The sequence below is a fragment of the Lolium rigidum genome, chromosome 6 (assembly GCF_022539505.1).
Source record: "Lolium rigidum isolate FL_2022 chromosome 6, APGP_CSIRO_Lrig_0.1, whole genome shotgun sequence".
Lineage (NCBI taxonomy): Eukaryota > Viridiplantae > Streptophyta > Magnoliopsida > Poales > Poaceae > Lolium > Lolium rigidum.
In genome coordinates, this window is record NC_061513.1 from 101457555 (window position 1) to 101475140 (window position 17586).

General features: G+C 45.4%; 1 protein-coding gene across 4 annotated transcripts; it reads left to right on the top strand.

Moving 5' to 3' along the window:
- Positions 1-3416: 3416 nt before the first annotated feature.
- On the top strand, positions 3417-8394 carry LOC124665959 (probable LRR receptor-like serine/threonine-protein kinase At3g47570). Of its 4 annotated transcripts, none has more exons than XM_047203319.1 (4): positions 3417-3981; positions 4058-4508; positions 4910-7697; positions 7794-8394. In XM_047203319.1, the coding sequence occupies exons 3-4, from the start codon at positions 5000-5002 to the stop codon at positions 8159-8161; spliced, it is 3066 nt and encodes a 1021-aa protein (XP_047059275.1). In that variant the 5' UTR covers positions 3417-3981; positions 4058-4508; positions 4910-4999; the 3' UTR covers positions 8162-8394. The 4 variants fall into 4 exon arrangements, with proteins under 4 accessions (XP_047059275.1, XP_047059274.1, XP_047059272.1 ...); XM_047203318.1 differs by having other exon boundaries at positions 3417-3938; XM_047203316.1 differs by having other exon boundaries at positions 3417-4508.
- The last annotated feature ends 9192 nt before the right edge of the window (positions 8395-17586 follow it).

Genomic DNA, 17586 nt, shown 5'->3' on the forward strand with positions numbered 1-17586 from the left:
ATGGCGTGCCGAGGCAGATCTTCCCCTTGTCGTCCAATCGACCTTGTTCTTTTTTTCTCCTACGCCTCCGTCTTTATCAAAACTAGCGATATTAGTTCTGTTTTTTCTGACTTCTAGAGAGAGACGATTCCACAATAGAAAACCGAAAATCATACGTGGATGGCCTTGCAAGCCGATGTGTTTGGCATCAACGTTTGATATTATTTTCAATAAATAAAATCGTTTGATTTTCTGTATCAATCGATGTAGAGATCAGGAATTATCCTGCTTCTTTAATATAAAAATTATTGAAAATTGTTTCTTTGCTCAAGGGAGCATGTACTCCCGCTCCTACAATTATTTCATATACTCCATTAATAGATAATGATACCGCAAAGTGAGTATATGCAAATTTTCATTGAGAGAATATACTTTTGCTAAACATCGAAGAGAGTGCATTTGCTACCCGCATGGGTAGCTACACACCCATGGTGAATACCAATATGCAAGCCATATTAACTTGTTTTAGCTCGGTTTCCTAGTAGAACATGGAATTCTAGTGTACAAAAGTGGTTTCCGAATTTTGATACGAATATTTTTTGATCAAAGTCAACTCACCAATGTATTTTGCGTTGACTTTATGAATACAGAGTTGACTTTGACAAAAAAAGTTCAAATCAAAATTCGGAAACCACTTTTGTACACCAGAATTTCACGTTCTACTAGGAAACCGAGCTAAAACAAGTTAATATGGCTTGCATATTGGTATTCACCATGGGTGTGTAGCTACCCATGCGGGTAGCAGGCTTCATCCCTTTTTCGAAAATGGGCACTTTATTACTTTACTTTAAGCAATAGACCCGGCCTCTGCATAACTAGGATGCACACAGCCGTACCAATACTTGTTACAAACCAACTACAAGAGTTCCAAGATCAAAAAACAAAACTGAGTAGGTGGTCCCAGGCGAAGATCACGCTGCCACCCATGTTGGGAAAAAATATCCCTCGTTGCATCCTCCAACCGTGAAGACACCTCCGTAAAGAGGTCTCGGTGCTCCAACCGTTGAAGTGGCACCCATGAGCGCAGCGTAGCTGTAGACCGGTATATGACCTGCATAAAAGAAGAAGAAATATTATTGAAAATCTTGTCATTTCTACATAGCCATAGCTACCAAATAATGGCAATCGCTCCCATCCTAATAAGACCCTTAAACCTAACCGCCACACCATTGAGCCAATTACCAAATATATTGGCAACACTACTCGGGGGTATAAGGTAGACCCTATTTGGACAGCTGACCATATAGATTTAGCAAACTTACACTTAAAGAACAAGTGTTTAATAGTCTCGTCTTGGTGACAAAAGACACACTTCTTACTTCCATGCCAGTTGCGTTTGGCAAGATTATCTTTAGTGAGTATAACCCCACGGCGAAGATACCATGCAAAAACCTTCGTTTTGAGCGGTATCCTCATCTTCCAAATCTTTGAATTATTATCGAATGGAATATCAGGCTGAATCAAAGCATTGTACATGGAAGCCACAGAAAATGCACCATTCCCAGTGAGATTCCAACAAAACTCATCTGACCCCTGCATTAATTGAACTATCTCAAGACGCTGTAGCAATTCATGCTAGGAGTTTTGTCTAGGACCTATGAGACTTCTTCTGAACGACACATTCGGTGGGAAAGTTTCCAACACCTTAGCGATAGTATCACTTTTGTGTCGCACAATATTGTACAATGCCGGGTATTGTTCTCGGAGCGTGGCATTACCAAGCCATTTATCCTCCCAGAAACGAATCTCCGATCCATCCTTAATAGAGAAAGATCCATATGGAAAGAAAAATTTCTTTGTATCCATAAGACCTGCCCAAAAGTGAGAATCTCCCGGTTTCCAAAAAACCTGAGATAATGCCTTTGAGCCAATATACTTTCTCTTAAGAAGTGTTTGCCAAACTCCCTCCTCGGTTAGTAACTTAGAAAGCCACTTACCAAGTAAGGCCCTGTTCTTGACCCTGGAGATCTTGGATGCCAAGTCCCCCATGGTCTTTGGGACTGAGCAAAGCACACTCCACTTAGCCAATCGATACTTACGCTTCTCACTATCCCCTTGCCAAAAGAATCTAGATCGGAAATAATCCAATCTTTTTAAGACTCCTTTAGGAAGTTGGAAGAAAAAAATCATATATAGTACCATATTACTTAGTACCGCGTTTATGAGAACTAATCTTCCACCCAAGGATAGTAATTTGCCTTTCCAACTACTTAATCTAATTTGTAGTCTTTCCTCGACCATTTTCCATTCGGCATTGGTTAGTCGCCGATAATGAATCGGAATGCCCAAATACCTAATCGGAAATTGACCTTGCCCACAGCCGAAAAGCTCAGCATATTCTGCAACGTTATCTTGGGCCTCACCGAAACAAAACAACTCGCTTTTATGGAAATTGATTTTTAAACCCGAAAGTTGCTCAAAAACTGAAAGGATTAACTTTAGATTTCGAGCCTTTTCGAAGTCATGTTCCATAAAAAGGATTGTATCGTCAACATATTGAAGAATAGACAATCCTCCATCAACAAGATGAGGAATGATCCCTTCAATTTGGCCCTCTGATTTTGCACGTTCGATCATAACAGCGAGCATATCCGCCACTATATTAAATAGCACTGGCGATAATGGATCACCCTGTCTTAGCCCCTTCTTGGTTTGAAAGTAATTGCCCGCATCATCATTGACTTTAATGGCAACACTCCCACCAGAGACGAAACTATTGATCAACGCACATCACTCATCAGAGAAACCTTTCATTCTGAGAGTTTGTTGCAAGAAAGACCACTTTACCTTATCATAGGTTTTTTCGAAATCAATCTTTAAGATCACTCCATTCAACTTCTTTCTATGCAATTCATGAACAGTTTCATGGAGGACTACCACCCCATCGAGGATGTTTCGTCCTTGCATAAAAGCAGTTTGCGAAGGTCTGATCACATGGTCAGCCACCGTGTTGAGCCGTATCGTGGCCACCTTAGTAAATATTTTAAAGCTAACGTTAAGAAGGCAAATAGGACGATATTGTTGTATCCTTTCTGCTTCATTAACCTTCGGCAATAAAATAATTTCACCAAAGTTAAGCCTAAACAGCTCCAACTGGCCGGCATGAAGATCCGCAAAAAGAGCAAGTAGGTCAGACTTGATGACATCCCAATAAAATTCAGCTGGAAAACCATCAGGACCAGGGGCTTTATTATGCTCCATTTGGAAGACAACTTTTCTTACTTCCTCCTCCGTGTACGGAGAAGCAAGAAAATTATTCTCCGCTTGAGAGACTTGAGGAATATCATCCGTTCTAGTCTCATCAAACGAGAAATTACCTTCCTCGGGAGCACCAAAAAGTCCTTTATAATAACTCGTAATGAAAGACTTCTCATGGTCCTCGATCGTACCCTCATCCTGGACAAGAGAACGAATGAGTTTCTTCCTATGTCTGCCATTAGCAACACAATGGAAGTACCTCGTATTCGAATCTCCCTCAAGAATAAATTGGGCCTTTGATCTTTGGTACCATTTCAGCTCCTCTTCGCGCAGAAGTTTTGCAATTTCCGCATTCGATTGGTTTTTTTGCTCAATCTCTTGTACAGAAAGAGGACGAACTTCTGCTTTAGCTTCAAGGTCATCTCTTGTACAGTAGACTCTTGTGAGAGGTATATTGGGCGCGGGAATATGCAAAATGGCCGAGTCCGTGTACCACCCCAACCAGACATGGTGCCATAAATTTGCGTGGCCTCAATCTATCAAGATCACGGCAGGTCGGCAGCAGCTTCACGACGAGCTACAGCACGGCGCGAAGGCAACCTGTCTTCAGCCGCACATGAGCAGCAGTCGCCACGAGCGACTTCAGCATGCCGCAACGACGGCGAGCCGGCCAGGGAGCCCATGTCCGCGCCGCCGACAAGGTGAGCGTCCACCGGCACACGAGCTTCAGCTACTGTCCACCTTGTACGTACCTGTCCATCCTAGTGGAGACGCGGGACCACAGATCTGTATGATATATTGCATTATTCCTTTTTTGCAGTATTTGATGACCATGAGAAAACAGAGCATGTTATTCGGAAGCTATGAACGTGATATATCTTAGTGAAGACACAAAGAGAAAATACCTTTTCTGCAGTAAACGAACGATGACCCATGCCTAGCCAGGCTTCCTCCGGCCATGATAGCAACAGATGGACTCATTTAGTGTAGTATTTGAGAGTGAACTGTCAGACTGGACAGCAGCAGCAGCGAGCCAGTATGTAGTAGATCACCAATGTCGACGCGCCTATAAATTGAGGCTGCCGCGGCGAAGATGAATCAAACTCTCCGAACCTGTAAACACACATTTACGCTTGGTCATCTCACCTCTCCGCCCTGCAGCCGCAGGTGCAGCTCTTGTTCCTTCCTGCCATCAAAGGAAAAGCTTGCCAGGTAAGGTTTTACACAGCACAAATCCATGAATGAATATCTCCTAACATATATATCAGACTATCGGTTACGGAAAAGTCCCAGTTGAACCTGGGTGCACATGAACCCAGGTGGGAAATGCATTTTTCAAATGTTAAAAAATTCTGAAATAAAAATAACGGGGTACGTATGCATGTTCCATGTGTGCGTAGAAAGTTTTCGCGGAGAAACCACTTTTTTATTTCAGAATCTAAAAAAGACAAAATACGTCACATATATACTGCTATATAGCCCTGCAAAATTTCACTTTTTTGCCGAGGCAAAATAAAAGGTTTTTTCGCCACGAAACTCATGTCCAGGGCACATGTTTGAGATCACCTTTGCATTCATTTTGTGTTTCGATTTTTAAAACATATTTTTACATCACAAACGTACTTTTGAAAAAGTGGGTTCACATGCACCCAGGTTGTGAAAAGCCAGTCTCATCAGTTACTGGCTATATTAGTTATTGACATGCATGTGTAGACTGTAGAGCATACCGAAGACCGGATGGTGTAATTCGACCAGCGTGTACATGTGTAGCTACCCAGCCATGAAAGTTGCTATAGTCGCACAGTTCCTCTTGGTGTTGCTGGCTTGCATTCCACATGCCGCCGACTGCAGCTTCTTGCATGGAAACGAGACAGATCGGCTATCGCTGCTCGCATTCAAGGATGCAATCAGTCTGGATCCACAGCAAGCCTTCATGTTCTGGAACGATAGCACCCACTTCTGTAACTGGGAAGGCGTCACCTGCAGGGTGAAGAACACTGTGCCACGCCGTGTCACTTCTCTGAACCTTACAAGTCGAGGTTTGGTAGGACACATCTCTCCCTCGCTAGGGAACCTAACATTCCTGCACTCTCTTGTTCTGACGGAGAACGCACTCACCGGAGAGATTCCACCATCCCTCGATCACTTGCATCGCCTCCGAACCCTCTACTTGAATAATAACACGCTCCAAGGAAGGTTACCGAGTTTCACAAATTGCTCCAACCTTCGGTTGCTGGAAGCTTCGGAAAACAATCTAGTTGGCCAATTTCCTGCCGATTTCCCTCCCCTCCTTGAGGTGCTGCGCATTTCCACTAATAACCTTACTGGCACTATCCCAGCTTCCCTCGCCAATATCACAACACTAGAAGGGATTGGCTGCGCGTATAATTACATCAAGGGAAGCATCCCGGCAGAGTTTGCAGACTTGCCCAGCTTGGAGTACCTGTATGTGGGTGTCAATGAACTCACAGGCAGGTTTCCACAAGCCATAATGAATCTTTCTACTCTTGTCGGCCTTGCCCTTCCTATCAATGGTCTAAGTGGAGAGGTACCACCAAATCTATGCACCTCTCTGCCCAATCTCAAGATATTTATATTAAGTGCCAACTTCTTTCTAGGACGCATTCCTAATTCATTCACTAATGCGTCCAGCATGAACCAAATTGATTTATCGGCCAATAACTTCACCGGGTTGGTTCCCACTACGATTGGTAAACTTACAAAACTCGCGATGTTCAATCTTGAACAGAATCAACTCCAAGCACATACCAGGGAAGAATGGGAGTTTTTGGACAGCTTAGGCAACTGCACTGAGCTACAAGTGCTCTCAATTGGTTATAATCGTCTATCAGGGAATGTACCAAGTTCATTGGGTAACCTCTCCACTCAACTCCAGCGTCTATACTTGTCACATAATAAACTATCAGGAGATTTTCCTTCTGGCATAGCAAACCTTCACAACCTGATTCTTATTTCATTGGCGGAAAATCACTTTACAGGTGTGGTTCCAGAGTGGATTGGAACCCTCAAAACTTTGCAACATATAGGTCTAGAGTACAACTTCTTTAGGGGGCTCATTCCACCATCCTTATCAAACTTGTCCCAACTGGGAATACTTTATCTATTCTCAAACCGGTTCAGTAGCCACATACCACCAGGCTTTGGAAACTTTCCAATGCTTAGGGAGTTAGACATTTCCAACAACAACCTGCGTGGTACGGTTCCAGTGGAGATATTCACAATCCCAACAATATATATAATTGATTTATCTTTCAACAACCTAAATGGACAACTTCCTACTAACATTGGCATTGCCAAACAACTCATACAGTTGCTCCTTCCATCAAATAAGCTATCTGGTGATATTCCAAACACTCTCGGTCATTGTGAAAGTTTAGAGGTCATTGAGTTAGACTCGAATATTTTCAGCGGAAGCATTCCCAGTTCTTTAGGCAACATAAGCAGCCTAAATATTTTGAATATTTCTAACAATAACTTAACTGGGTACATACCAACATCTCTGAGCAATCTACAATTTCTTGAGAAACTAGATTTCTCATTCAACCATCTTCATGGTGAGGTTCCAACAAAAGGGGTCTTCAAGAATGCAAGTGCCATGCGGATTGATGGAAATCCAGGGCTTTGTGGCGGCGTATTGGAGTTACACTTACTAGCATGTTCTGTTATGCCTTCAAATTCAACTAGGCACAAGGAATTCTTAGTACTCAAAGTACTTATCCCGATAGCCAGTTTGGTGTCACTTTTTATGGTCATATTTGCCTTATTTCTCTCAAGAGGAAAACACGAGAGCAAATTTATGTCTCTGCCATCATTTGATAGAAACTTTCCCAACGTTTCTTTCAATGATATACGGAGAGCGACCCAAGGATTCTCAGTGTCCAACTTAATTGGGAAAGGTGGATATAGTTCTGTATATCAAGCAAAACTAGTTGGGCATAAAAATGAGGTTGCCATAAAAGTCTTCAACCTAGAGACAAGAGGAGCACAAAAGAGCTTCATTGCAGAATGTAATGCGTTGAGAAATGTGCGTCATCGTAATCTTGTCCCTATCGTAACTGCATGCTCAAGCATTGATTCAAATGGTTATGATTTCAAAGCCCTAGTGTATGAGTTGATGCCACTGGGAGACTTAGATAAACTACTATACTCGACTCGAGACCATGAAGGCACTTCAGATTTGAACTGTATTACAATGGCTCAAAGGATGACCATTGTGGTGGATGTAGCGGATGCAATGGAGTACCTACACCATAACAACCAAGGGACAATAGTTCATTGTGATCTGAAGCCTAGCAACATTCTTTTGGATGACAATATGACAGCTCATGTTGGAGACTTTGGCCTGGCAAGATTCAAAGTTGGTTCTGCAATGTCATCTCTTGCTAACCCAAACTCTTCTTCGGTTGGACTAATGGGAACGATCGGATACGCTGCACCAGGTAATGGCCTTCTCTATATCTTATGTTTGTAAATTTTTCTGCATTTTTATGTTAACCATTAATGTAAAATTAACACATCATTTATTTATCACATAGAATATGCAGGGGGCAGTCAAGTTTCAACTGCTGCAGACGTTTACAGTTTCGGTATCGTTCTGCTTGAAGTATTCATTCGAAGAAGGCCAACTGATGCCATGTTTAAGGATGGATTGAACATTGTAAAGTTTACAGAGAGCAATTTCCCTGATAGGGTATTGGAGATTATTGATCCCCAGCTGCAAGAAGAGTTGGAGCTTTGCCAAGGAACTCCAACAGACTTGAAGGAAAACGGTTTGCACTATCTGCTATCTATGCTAAACGTTGGCCTTCGCTGCACCAGTGCATCTCCGGGTGAACGTATGAACATGCAGGAGGTGGCTGCCAAGGTACATGGAATCAGGGATGCATATCTCATGGAAAATTGAAGAAACAGTTATGTTAGGTTGAGTAGTATTAGCTACCTAAATAAGTTGCTGCATAGTTGGTGTTTACAACATAACGTGTTTGTAAGGTAGACCTGGGTCCGAACCTTGAGTGTGTTACTGCATCAGCCCAGGATCAAGCTAGAGAAAACAAAATAAAAATAAATAGAGACCAATGTTATTTCCATGTATAGATATTACCAAAACATTGATTAACACCTGAAGTTCAGAGTTTACCCGACTAGCCCTGAGGGCAGCACTCATGCACTTAAAACATTAAAACATTGTTCGAGAGAAGCGAATGGTGCCGCTCATGCGCTTGCTCGCCACTGATCTTCTGATAGTATTAGGCGTTTTTGGTTTGATGAACCTCTTGTTTTTATCATTCCTATTCTTGTAGAAGACCGTGTGATTATTGATTAATAAAGTTGCCTAAAGTTAAAAAAAAAAAAAGCCCTGAGGGCAGCACTCAGTCAAGATAATATGAATCGGTCGGTATGCCACGGGATTGTAATTGTCCAGTCGTCGCCAACAGCAAGATCAAAAGATTTCTTTCAGCTCTGCCTGCATTAAACTCCTGATGGTTGGGCTGCTATCTCGCATGCTCTGCTACCATGGCGCCATATGCCGCAGGATGCAGCTCTTCCGGCACACACACCACGGCTATCCGGCATTTGCATGTTGACCTGCAACGAGAATTCCAGCAAGTATCATGTGACAAGCTACCAAACTAGAAAAGCATCAGAAAGACATCTAAGTCCGATATCTCTCACGCCAGGGCGTTATGGCGCCCGGACCTTATCCCGCCCATCTAACACCGGTGGAGATTCGCGCGTGGCTATTTTGCAAAACGCCCCCGCCACTTTCTGCTAATCATGAAGTAGTCGATGGAGAGCTCTGTATAAATGTGCCAAATCCGCTAGAAACCCTAGAAAAAATCCCCTCGCAGTAGAATCGAGCCGCCGCAAGGGCCTCCTTCGCGCGGTAGCTCCGGCCAGCCGCGCCGCCTACCTCCACCCGGCCGCTCTCCTCTGGCGCCCGTGCTCCGGCCGGCCACGCCGCCTACTTCCACCCCGCCGCTCTCCTCCGGCTCGGGAGCCACGACCCGACGGCCGCTGTGCGGCAAACCGCACCGTCGCCGCGCACAGCCACAGCGTGGCCGCCGTCCCTCGTCGCCCTCCCCGGCGCCACCTCGCGACGCCCTGCATCGGGCCCTCTGCCTCCCCGCCTCCTCGTCGTCGACATGCGCACGCCGCCGTGGTCGGCGTGGGCTGCCTCCCTGCGCCTTTCTCCGGTGCCAGCACGGCCGGGTGTGGCGGAGGTCGAGCCCCAGCGGCAGACTCCGGCGAGATCTAATTTTTTTTAGGGTTTTTTTTTTCTTTCTTAGGATCTGTTTGAGTCTCCTTTGATCCAGTAGTTGTGTGGATCTTGTATGAATAAATGAATCGAATTCTTTTTTCGAATGGATCTTCAAGATTTTTTTATGGATACATTTATCACTGTGTTGGATATTTATGCAAGATTTATTTTCTTAAGAAGATCTGTGAAGAAAAATGCAGAGATCTGTGGGTTAGAATAAACGTAACCAATGGTTTCATACGATTTTCCATTGATACTTATACAAAGATCTATGGATATACACTGCTTTGTGTGAAGATCCTCACACAATTTTTAGATATCCATCTTCAATTTTGAAAGAACTTCAGCTGACAACAATAGATCCACGCTGAAACTCGTGAAGAACTTTATAAACAACAAGGACTGCTAGATATGAATGTGGTAAAACCTGGGGGTTTTTTTTGCAAAAATGAGATACCAATCTTGATACAATGGACGTTGGGAGATAGAGTCCGGGCGCCATAACGCCATGGCCAAATCCGCGTCCATCTAAGTCCGGCGGTGAAAACATTGTCTATTAATTTTCCAGAGTTGATTTCAGACCCCCGATGCCAAAGCACGGACCGAATGTATGGTTAACCTGTTATTCCAAGAACCAAGATATGTGTTGTATTTTCCTTTTTTTTTTCTCTCACTCAAAGACAACAACTTGGAACATTACTGAGCACAGCTTTCACACGTTCGACGCATTCCGTAACTCTAACACTGTAACACACATTTCACCACTCATGAATGATCAAATTCAGCTGAACACCTGCGCTAAATCACAAACATTTAGAGGTTGTTGGAACCTATCAGTATACCCAAACAATCTCAGCTGGCAATGGAGTTGTAATTTCGTGGCAGCGTCTGAATCTTCCAAAGCAAAATGGCGCATTGCACGAGTGGATGAGTTACAGCAGGACACTGAACAACGAGTAGACAGCAGCCACAAGCCGAAGCCTGCTACCTTACAGAGGAGAGCGTGACACGGTACAGTCGACACTAGACGAACAAACCATCTGCGCTTAAAAGGACCAAGGTTGTTTACAACTACAAGCATCATACGGCACAGACACACACAGTACTTGATGAAAATATAGCTTGCACTTTGCTTGGCCATCGGCTTGTCATTTCTTCTTGCCTGAGCCGGCGGCCGGGGCGGGCAGTACTTTGCCCCCGGCTAATTTCCTGCTGCTGCCGCCAGCCGCGTCGCAGACGAGCACCGACGCCGTGGCGGCGGCGGCAGCCGCGACGATCTGCTTGGCGATGCACTCCTTTACATGCCCCCTTCGCGGCAGCGGGTTCCCCGACGGCGTCATGGTGATCATGGAGCGGCTGGCCGGAGCGCGGGAGCTAGTCGACATTGATCGAGGCAGGCAGCCGTACTAGGTTGCTACTGGCACCCTTGCGGCTGCGCTCTATGTGATTTGGTGGGAAATGAGAAGTGCGTGTGCTTTGAGAATGGAAATGGCACCACAGCTGGCCGGGGTATAAATAGGCTCAGGGTACTGGTACGCGTGTGAAGTCCCACTCCACAAGCTGAACCAACCAGCCGGGGGCGGATGGGTGAGGAGATGCGAACGACTTGATCACTCGAGGGAGCGTAGACTGGAGTGGAGGTGGTCAAGATCGACTGAAGACCGTGGTGGTTTTGTTTAAGCGCCTGCCCGAGTTGGGGTCGGGGGGCAGGTGGTGTGGTGACTGGTGGCGAGAGTGTATGCAGGTTCTGGATGCGCTTTTGTCCGATGGAATGAATCCCCGTCCGAGTCGGGAGGCAGCCGGGTCCCAGCGCACGCGAAAGCTCAACACAGAGCTAGCTCCTGGCCCACGCATCAGCTCGATCTACGACTTCATTGACGACAACTCACTGTCTCACTCCATAGAGTCGCCGGTCCACGGTCGTCGAGCTGAAGTTCCACTTCACCATTGCCACAATCTCTGTTCTCCAATCGAGTTTGTACGCGACTCTAATGCCAGCCAGCCAGGCATCATGCGTGCACGCACCAGAGTCGAATTTGGAACCCACCGTTTGTTTTGTCTGCAAGGCACGTATACAGGCGCGCTCGTACCCGCCAGGGTCCGGGTACGGACGCCGGCTGGCTGGTGGCGATCCAGTGGACGGAATCCCACGCGAGAACGCGACGGCGTCCGAGTACGACGCTTGACCGCGCGAGCGCGCGCGCGGTGACCGGCCGGGAGGTGCATGCATGCATGATTGCATGCCATGCCATGCGCATATCGCATCTCGCATCTATCCATCTGAGTCCTCGGAGCACACCGGCCGGCTCACTCTCACTCACCATAAAAATGGATTGACGGGGGACGATTCGTAAACCTAACCACGTATTCTCTGCTGCCCTATGTTTAGCGTTTCTTTCCGGGTCAATGCTTTTTGGTCCACGCTAGTCTCGAACGGAACAATTGAACACGAACCGAAAGGTCGGAGGGGAAAGCCCCGCAGCGTTTAGGCAAACATTCTGCTGTGCACGTTTGACATCACCAATGCTACGTCACATGCATGTCGTCTAAGGGTGCGCAAAACTGAAACAGGCTCAAACCGTGAAAACCTGCTAGTTTGTACTTCGTTCATTTTCTTTCGCGCGTTTCAAATCTTAACTCCGGAGCTTGTACAAAGTTTTAAACTGGCCTAAACTGGCTAAACCGTTTATCGTTTAGATGATTAGGGATTTCTCCCCGGCTTCATTTCATTCATAAAAGAAACCACGAGTCTATTACAAACAACATACAGGCAACAACAAAGCAAAACAAACGCTCAGATACATCCATATTGAAGTCAATTAATATAAATCGGAGGGAGTAACTTAAGGGGAATCTCCAGACCTGCCATCTTCATTCCTTCTTATGTATCGTATCAATGGGCCCTTCTGCTTCACATCACCACATGAATCACGCCGGCCAAACCGTGTTTGCACAGGCTTACACATGTCCTTGACATGCCATCGTCATACCGGCCCTAGAGGATAAGTTACCGACCCAGGATCAATAATGCTAGATTTGCGTACCCTTTAGAATTACAGGATGAATCGTAAGAAGTTGTATTTGTGCGTTATCAACAAACCAACATATTTTTACAAAGACGGGAGCTAACACCTAGGGTCCATATCCACCCAGAGTTGTAATCATCCGGTCAACCCTGATAGACATGATCAACGCATAAAAAAAAGCTCTATTTGATGGTCATTAGTGGTGTTTGCAAAGACATGCCAATGGGCCGGTGTTATTCTTAGATGTTGAAAAAAGTGATGACAAACCACTATACATACCCTAAAATGTAGAGGTTTTATGTTTTCTACTCTACCAAGAGTTGCCTAGTAAACGCATGAAAGGCTGCTCTTTTCTCCGGTGAATTATGAACCTTTTTTCGTTACTTGTACTGTATCTCATACTTAGAGACTGGATAGTTATGCATGTATACAAAGGTTCGCTCGCTCAAGGATGGCCTCGCCGGGGAGTGGCTGCGGGATTGTGGGCCAGACCTGAGTTCCACAGCGGTGGTGGAGTTCTTTCACCTGTGGGGCATCTTCGCTGGTTTCACGTTGGTACCGGAGCAAGAGGACGCCTTTGTGTGGCGTTGGTCGGCGGACCGGAAGTTCTCCACGAAGTTGGCATACGCTGCCTTCTTTGCAGGGACTGTGGTGGCGCCGGTTGCTTCGGAGATTTGGCGCTCAAGGGCACCTTATAGCTGCAAGTTCTTCGCTTGGCTGGTGTCCCGGGAAAGGTGGTGGACAGTGGACAAACTTCAGCGGCGCGGCTTGCCGAGGCCGACTGCTTGCCCCCTTTGCAACTAGAAGCAGGAGACGCTCCAGCACCTCCTGCTTGGTTGCGTGGTCACTCGTGAGGTATGGGCTTGGGTGTTGTCGCGATGGGGCAAGCTGGAGTGACGCTGGCTCGGAGATTGTGCACTGGTGGACCTACCTCTTCTGCTCCAGAGCCGTGAGGAGAGACATGTGGACGGCGATCATCTTGGTCTTCTGGTGTATCTGGAGGCATAGGAACGACGTGGTCATTAGACATAGGATCAGGGAGGAGTACCAGAGATGGCGTGTAGCTAGGCTTTTCCGCTCGGAGTTCTTTGGATACATGAGCCTCTTCCTTTTGTGTGGAGGGACGGATATTAGGCTTTTGTGCTGAAGGGGAGCTGCCACCCCACGTTGGCAGTAATACATTCGGGCTTTCTAGCCCTTTCTTCTATACGATTAGTACACCTTTCAGGACGTATTCTCGAGAAAAAAATATGTATGTAGACTGAGGTAGACTGTGATCGTTTGCTTAACCTTTTTTTTCCTCTACATCCGTACCTATTTTTGTATACCGGATTATGAAATAAGCAATTTAATTTGCCGGTTCAATAAACTGAGCCTTAGCCATATTGTCCTATGTGTTGGGAAAACTATCACCCTCAATCGGGGATTCGCACATTCTTATTTGTGGTATAAAAATACGTAGCGGAATAAGATGTAAACTTCAGCACCACTCATGTCCTAACTCCACGGACCGTTGCTATATCATGGAAGGAAACATATGCATCAAACATATATGGAGGAACAGATTCTATCCCAACAAAGGACATGTCCTCGGTGCTCTCAGCACAGACGTGCAACAACAATCAAATCAACATAGAGAGACACCAATCCTTTTTACGTGGACAACCTCTCAATTTGAGAGGAAAAACCACGGGTCAAAGCCACCCAAATCTTCTTTCACTATAATCAAATGGTGATACAACAAATTCTTCTCTAGAGGACACTAGAGTATCTCAGACATCAAGATCATACCATTAAAAGATTTGATACACATGAGCTAGAGATTGGAGAATCTCACCAAAGATGATGGAACAACAACTTGAATGAGATAAGGATGCAGATCTAATCTTCACAACATTGTAGGCAAGGCCCGCCATTTGATGTAGCTTCTTCCTTCAACTTTCTCTCCTTTCCTTGTTTTTCTTGATTTTCTTCTCCAATGGAGTATATTCTGGATTTTTCTTCACTCCACCTAGTTGGTGGTTGGATGGGAGGCTTAACATCCTCCTTCTCTCATGCGCAATGTCTAAAATGACCCTTAGTCAACCCTAATGGGTAGTGATCTCTTGCACATGTTTGGGCCGCCTGAAAGGCTTCACTTAGGCCATCTCCTCATAGCCCACACTACATGAGGAGGATACCCAACACTATGTTCATGACATTCTGTTAAGATGTGTGACCGGAACATGTATATATCCGAACTGCCTGTTCTTTGCTTAGTTAGCTAAAAAAAAATCTAGGATACCAATATTGTGTGCAAGTTTTTGCGGAGGGGACCAGTAAGAAATTACCACGTGGCAACTCGTCCGTTCCATGTTCTAGAATTCAAACGTTTTTCATGGCCAACACAAAACTAGCTACTGCTGCAACGTCTGTGCATTATTATCTCAACCTGATCATCTCCATGCAAGGCGCATCGAAATGAGCATATTTAGCTTTTTGAGTGGCGGTAGTTTGGTACCAGATACCGGGTTTCTCTGAAGATCGCGCATCCTTACTACCGCCTTGAGTTAACTTTCAGCCAAACTTGTGATCCTAATCATTGCGCGTATCATTCCAAAGATGTAGCTGCGCCCTATTAATCACCGATTGCTGGGTTATCGGTATTCCTATGTGGCGATGCGATAAGGCTTACTGTCAATTTGCTAACATATTACTTTTGCAGAGATACTAGTCTGCAAACTGGTTTGCTTAAGATCTGGAGTAGTTCTGAATTTTTAATGACCCATAATGCGATACCACATTAGATAGCCGGAGTATTATATTGAACAAATCTGGAGCAACTTTAGTTGAGGGGATCTTGTCCGGGCTGCCTGAGAGATACATGATATCTCGTACATGCTGATGCTCCATAAGATTTCGCGACTGAAGATTGAATCATTACTTATGTGTTCGTAGTTTGATTAGCACCAGGAAAAGGCATTCAGATATGATACGTCTTTTGGAAAAAGAAATACAGTAGTTATCTCGTGGAAGCTTGCCTCGTATCACTGATCAGATCGCAACCCCGGCCCGATCGACTCGTGTCATGTCGCTGCATCAGCGACGGCGTCCTGCCTGTCCTATGCGGCAGCCGGCAGGTGAAAGTTATTCGCGTTTCCGCACTCCGAGTTCGCAACAGGCAAGATCATGCACGGTTGATCGAGGTTTGATGTCGCTGCCGACGTGTTGTGTGACTGTAATCAAGCCTGCGGGGGACGGAGGCCATAACCAAGCGCGGTTGGTTGCCGGCGTGCGGCGTGTTGACGATTTGTCACGGCAGACGGCGGAAGTGGAGAGCACGTACATGGGTGCGGTCGTTTCCATCACCATGGCAGAGCGGAGACCTGGAAACACGCACCGACGACCAAACTAAACTGACAATGCAACATGTATGGAGCAAGTGCATGCCAGTGTATTCAGAGTTGGAGAAAGCAAAATGAAAGGAGGACTGTGAATTTTTTCGAATTTTATTGTCTGAATTTAATTCAGAGTTGGAGAAAGGAAATGAAATTAGGAGGGGACGCATGAATGTCAGAAGAGACAGAACAGTTAACAGATCATACTAATTCCCATTACTATCACCATCAAAGTGGAGCATTTTACACATTACTAGTACTAGCTACTCCGAAAACACATGAAGTTCCAATCTAGGGCTCTTCACCCATCGACAACGTAATTGCGGGGAAGCAGCAAACCCATACAGCTAGAGCCTCGGACGAGCAGAAAGGGGAAAACAAGTCTTCATCACCTCACACAGCGAAACCAAGTGACCAACAAGCACAACTCTTCATCCCATTGCATTCATTCCCTATACATATCAAGCATCATAGTACACTTCTAACTAGCTTGGTCGAGAGGTTGCTGCTTCAGGCCATCTCATCTTCTGAAGCTGTTCCTGGCGCCCGGCACCACGAGGCTGCCGAGTGCCTTTGCTATCTGCACCTTGAGCTGGCCCCTCTTGAGCGGAGGCCTCTTCTCTTTGTTATTGGAGTTGTTGGTGCAGGGGTACCCGTACTCCATTGCTCCTCTATTTCCTTGCTTTTTTCGATAAAGATTTCCTTGCTTGTCTTCCTCCTCTCCGGGCTTAAGATTCTAGTGGTTTGTGTTGCTGGGAAGGCGTGAGATGGTTTGGTGAAGTGTGCGAGGCGGAGCTTATTTATAGCGAAGTTCTTTAGGCACGTTCTGTTGTTAGATTGCACGTTCTTGTTTACTTAATCCCTGTATCTACTAGGGCCCGAGAATAAGTTGCTTTATTTGGAGTCATGTGCCATGTGGCTTATTTGCTTCTGATGTGAGTGGGGGCAGAATCACTCCGCACTCTCGGCTCTCACAATCACACTCATTGAGCTGGGGGTCTTCGAAGAGAACTGTTATACATACGATAAATTCCATACGATTGATGTCCGACAATGAGACCAGTCCCTGTAAATACATGTTTTGTTCTTCAACATTGGTATGTTAGTTGCCTTCCTAGAAGGTTGTATAGCGATGTACGTGTCAGCATCATCACCTCACTACAGGAATGGACGCATACGCCGACGGCCAGCTGCCCTCGGCGTAGCCACGCCTGGCCCTCGGCGTATGATGTCGGCGTTTAGGTCCCTCGGCATAGACAATATTGCCGTCGGCGTAGCCCGGCCCTCGGCGTAGCACGCTACGCCGACGGCAAAACCGTCGGCATACAAATTTTAAAAATTTGAATTTTCTTTTTTTCCAAAAAAAATTCAAAAAAAAATTTCGAAAAAAATATTTTTTTTATATGCTGACGGCAAAGCCCTCGGCATAGAGTTTTAAAAAATTTCAAATTTTAATTTTTTTAACACTATTTTTTTTACTTGTTTATCTTTCACCCATAACTTTTAACTCTAAGTACACTTAATCTAAGGTCAAATTACAATCATGGTTACACTTCCCAGTCGATCACCCATCCTCACACTACTCCAACCTCAGCACGCTTAACTTCTTGGTTCCATTCGGATGAGCTTCCCTTAAAGAATTAACACCTTACTGATAATAATAGCC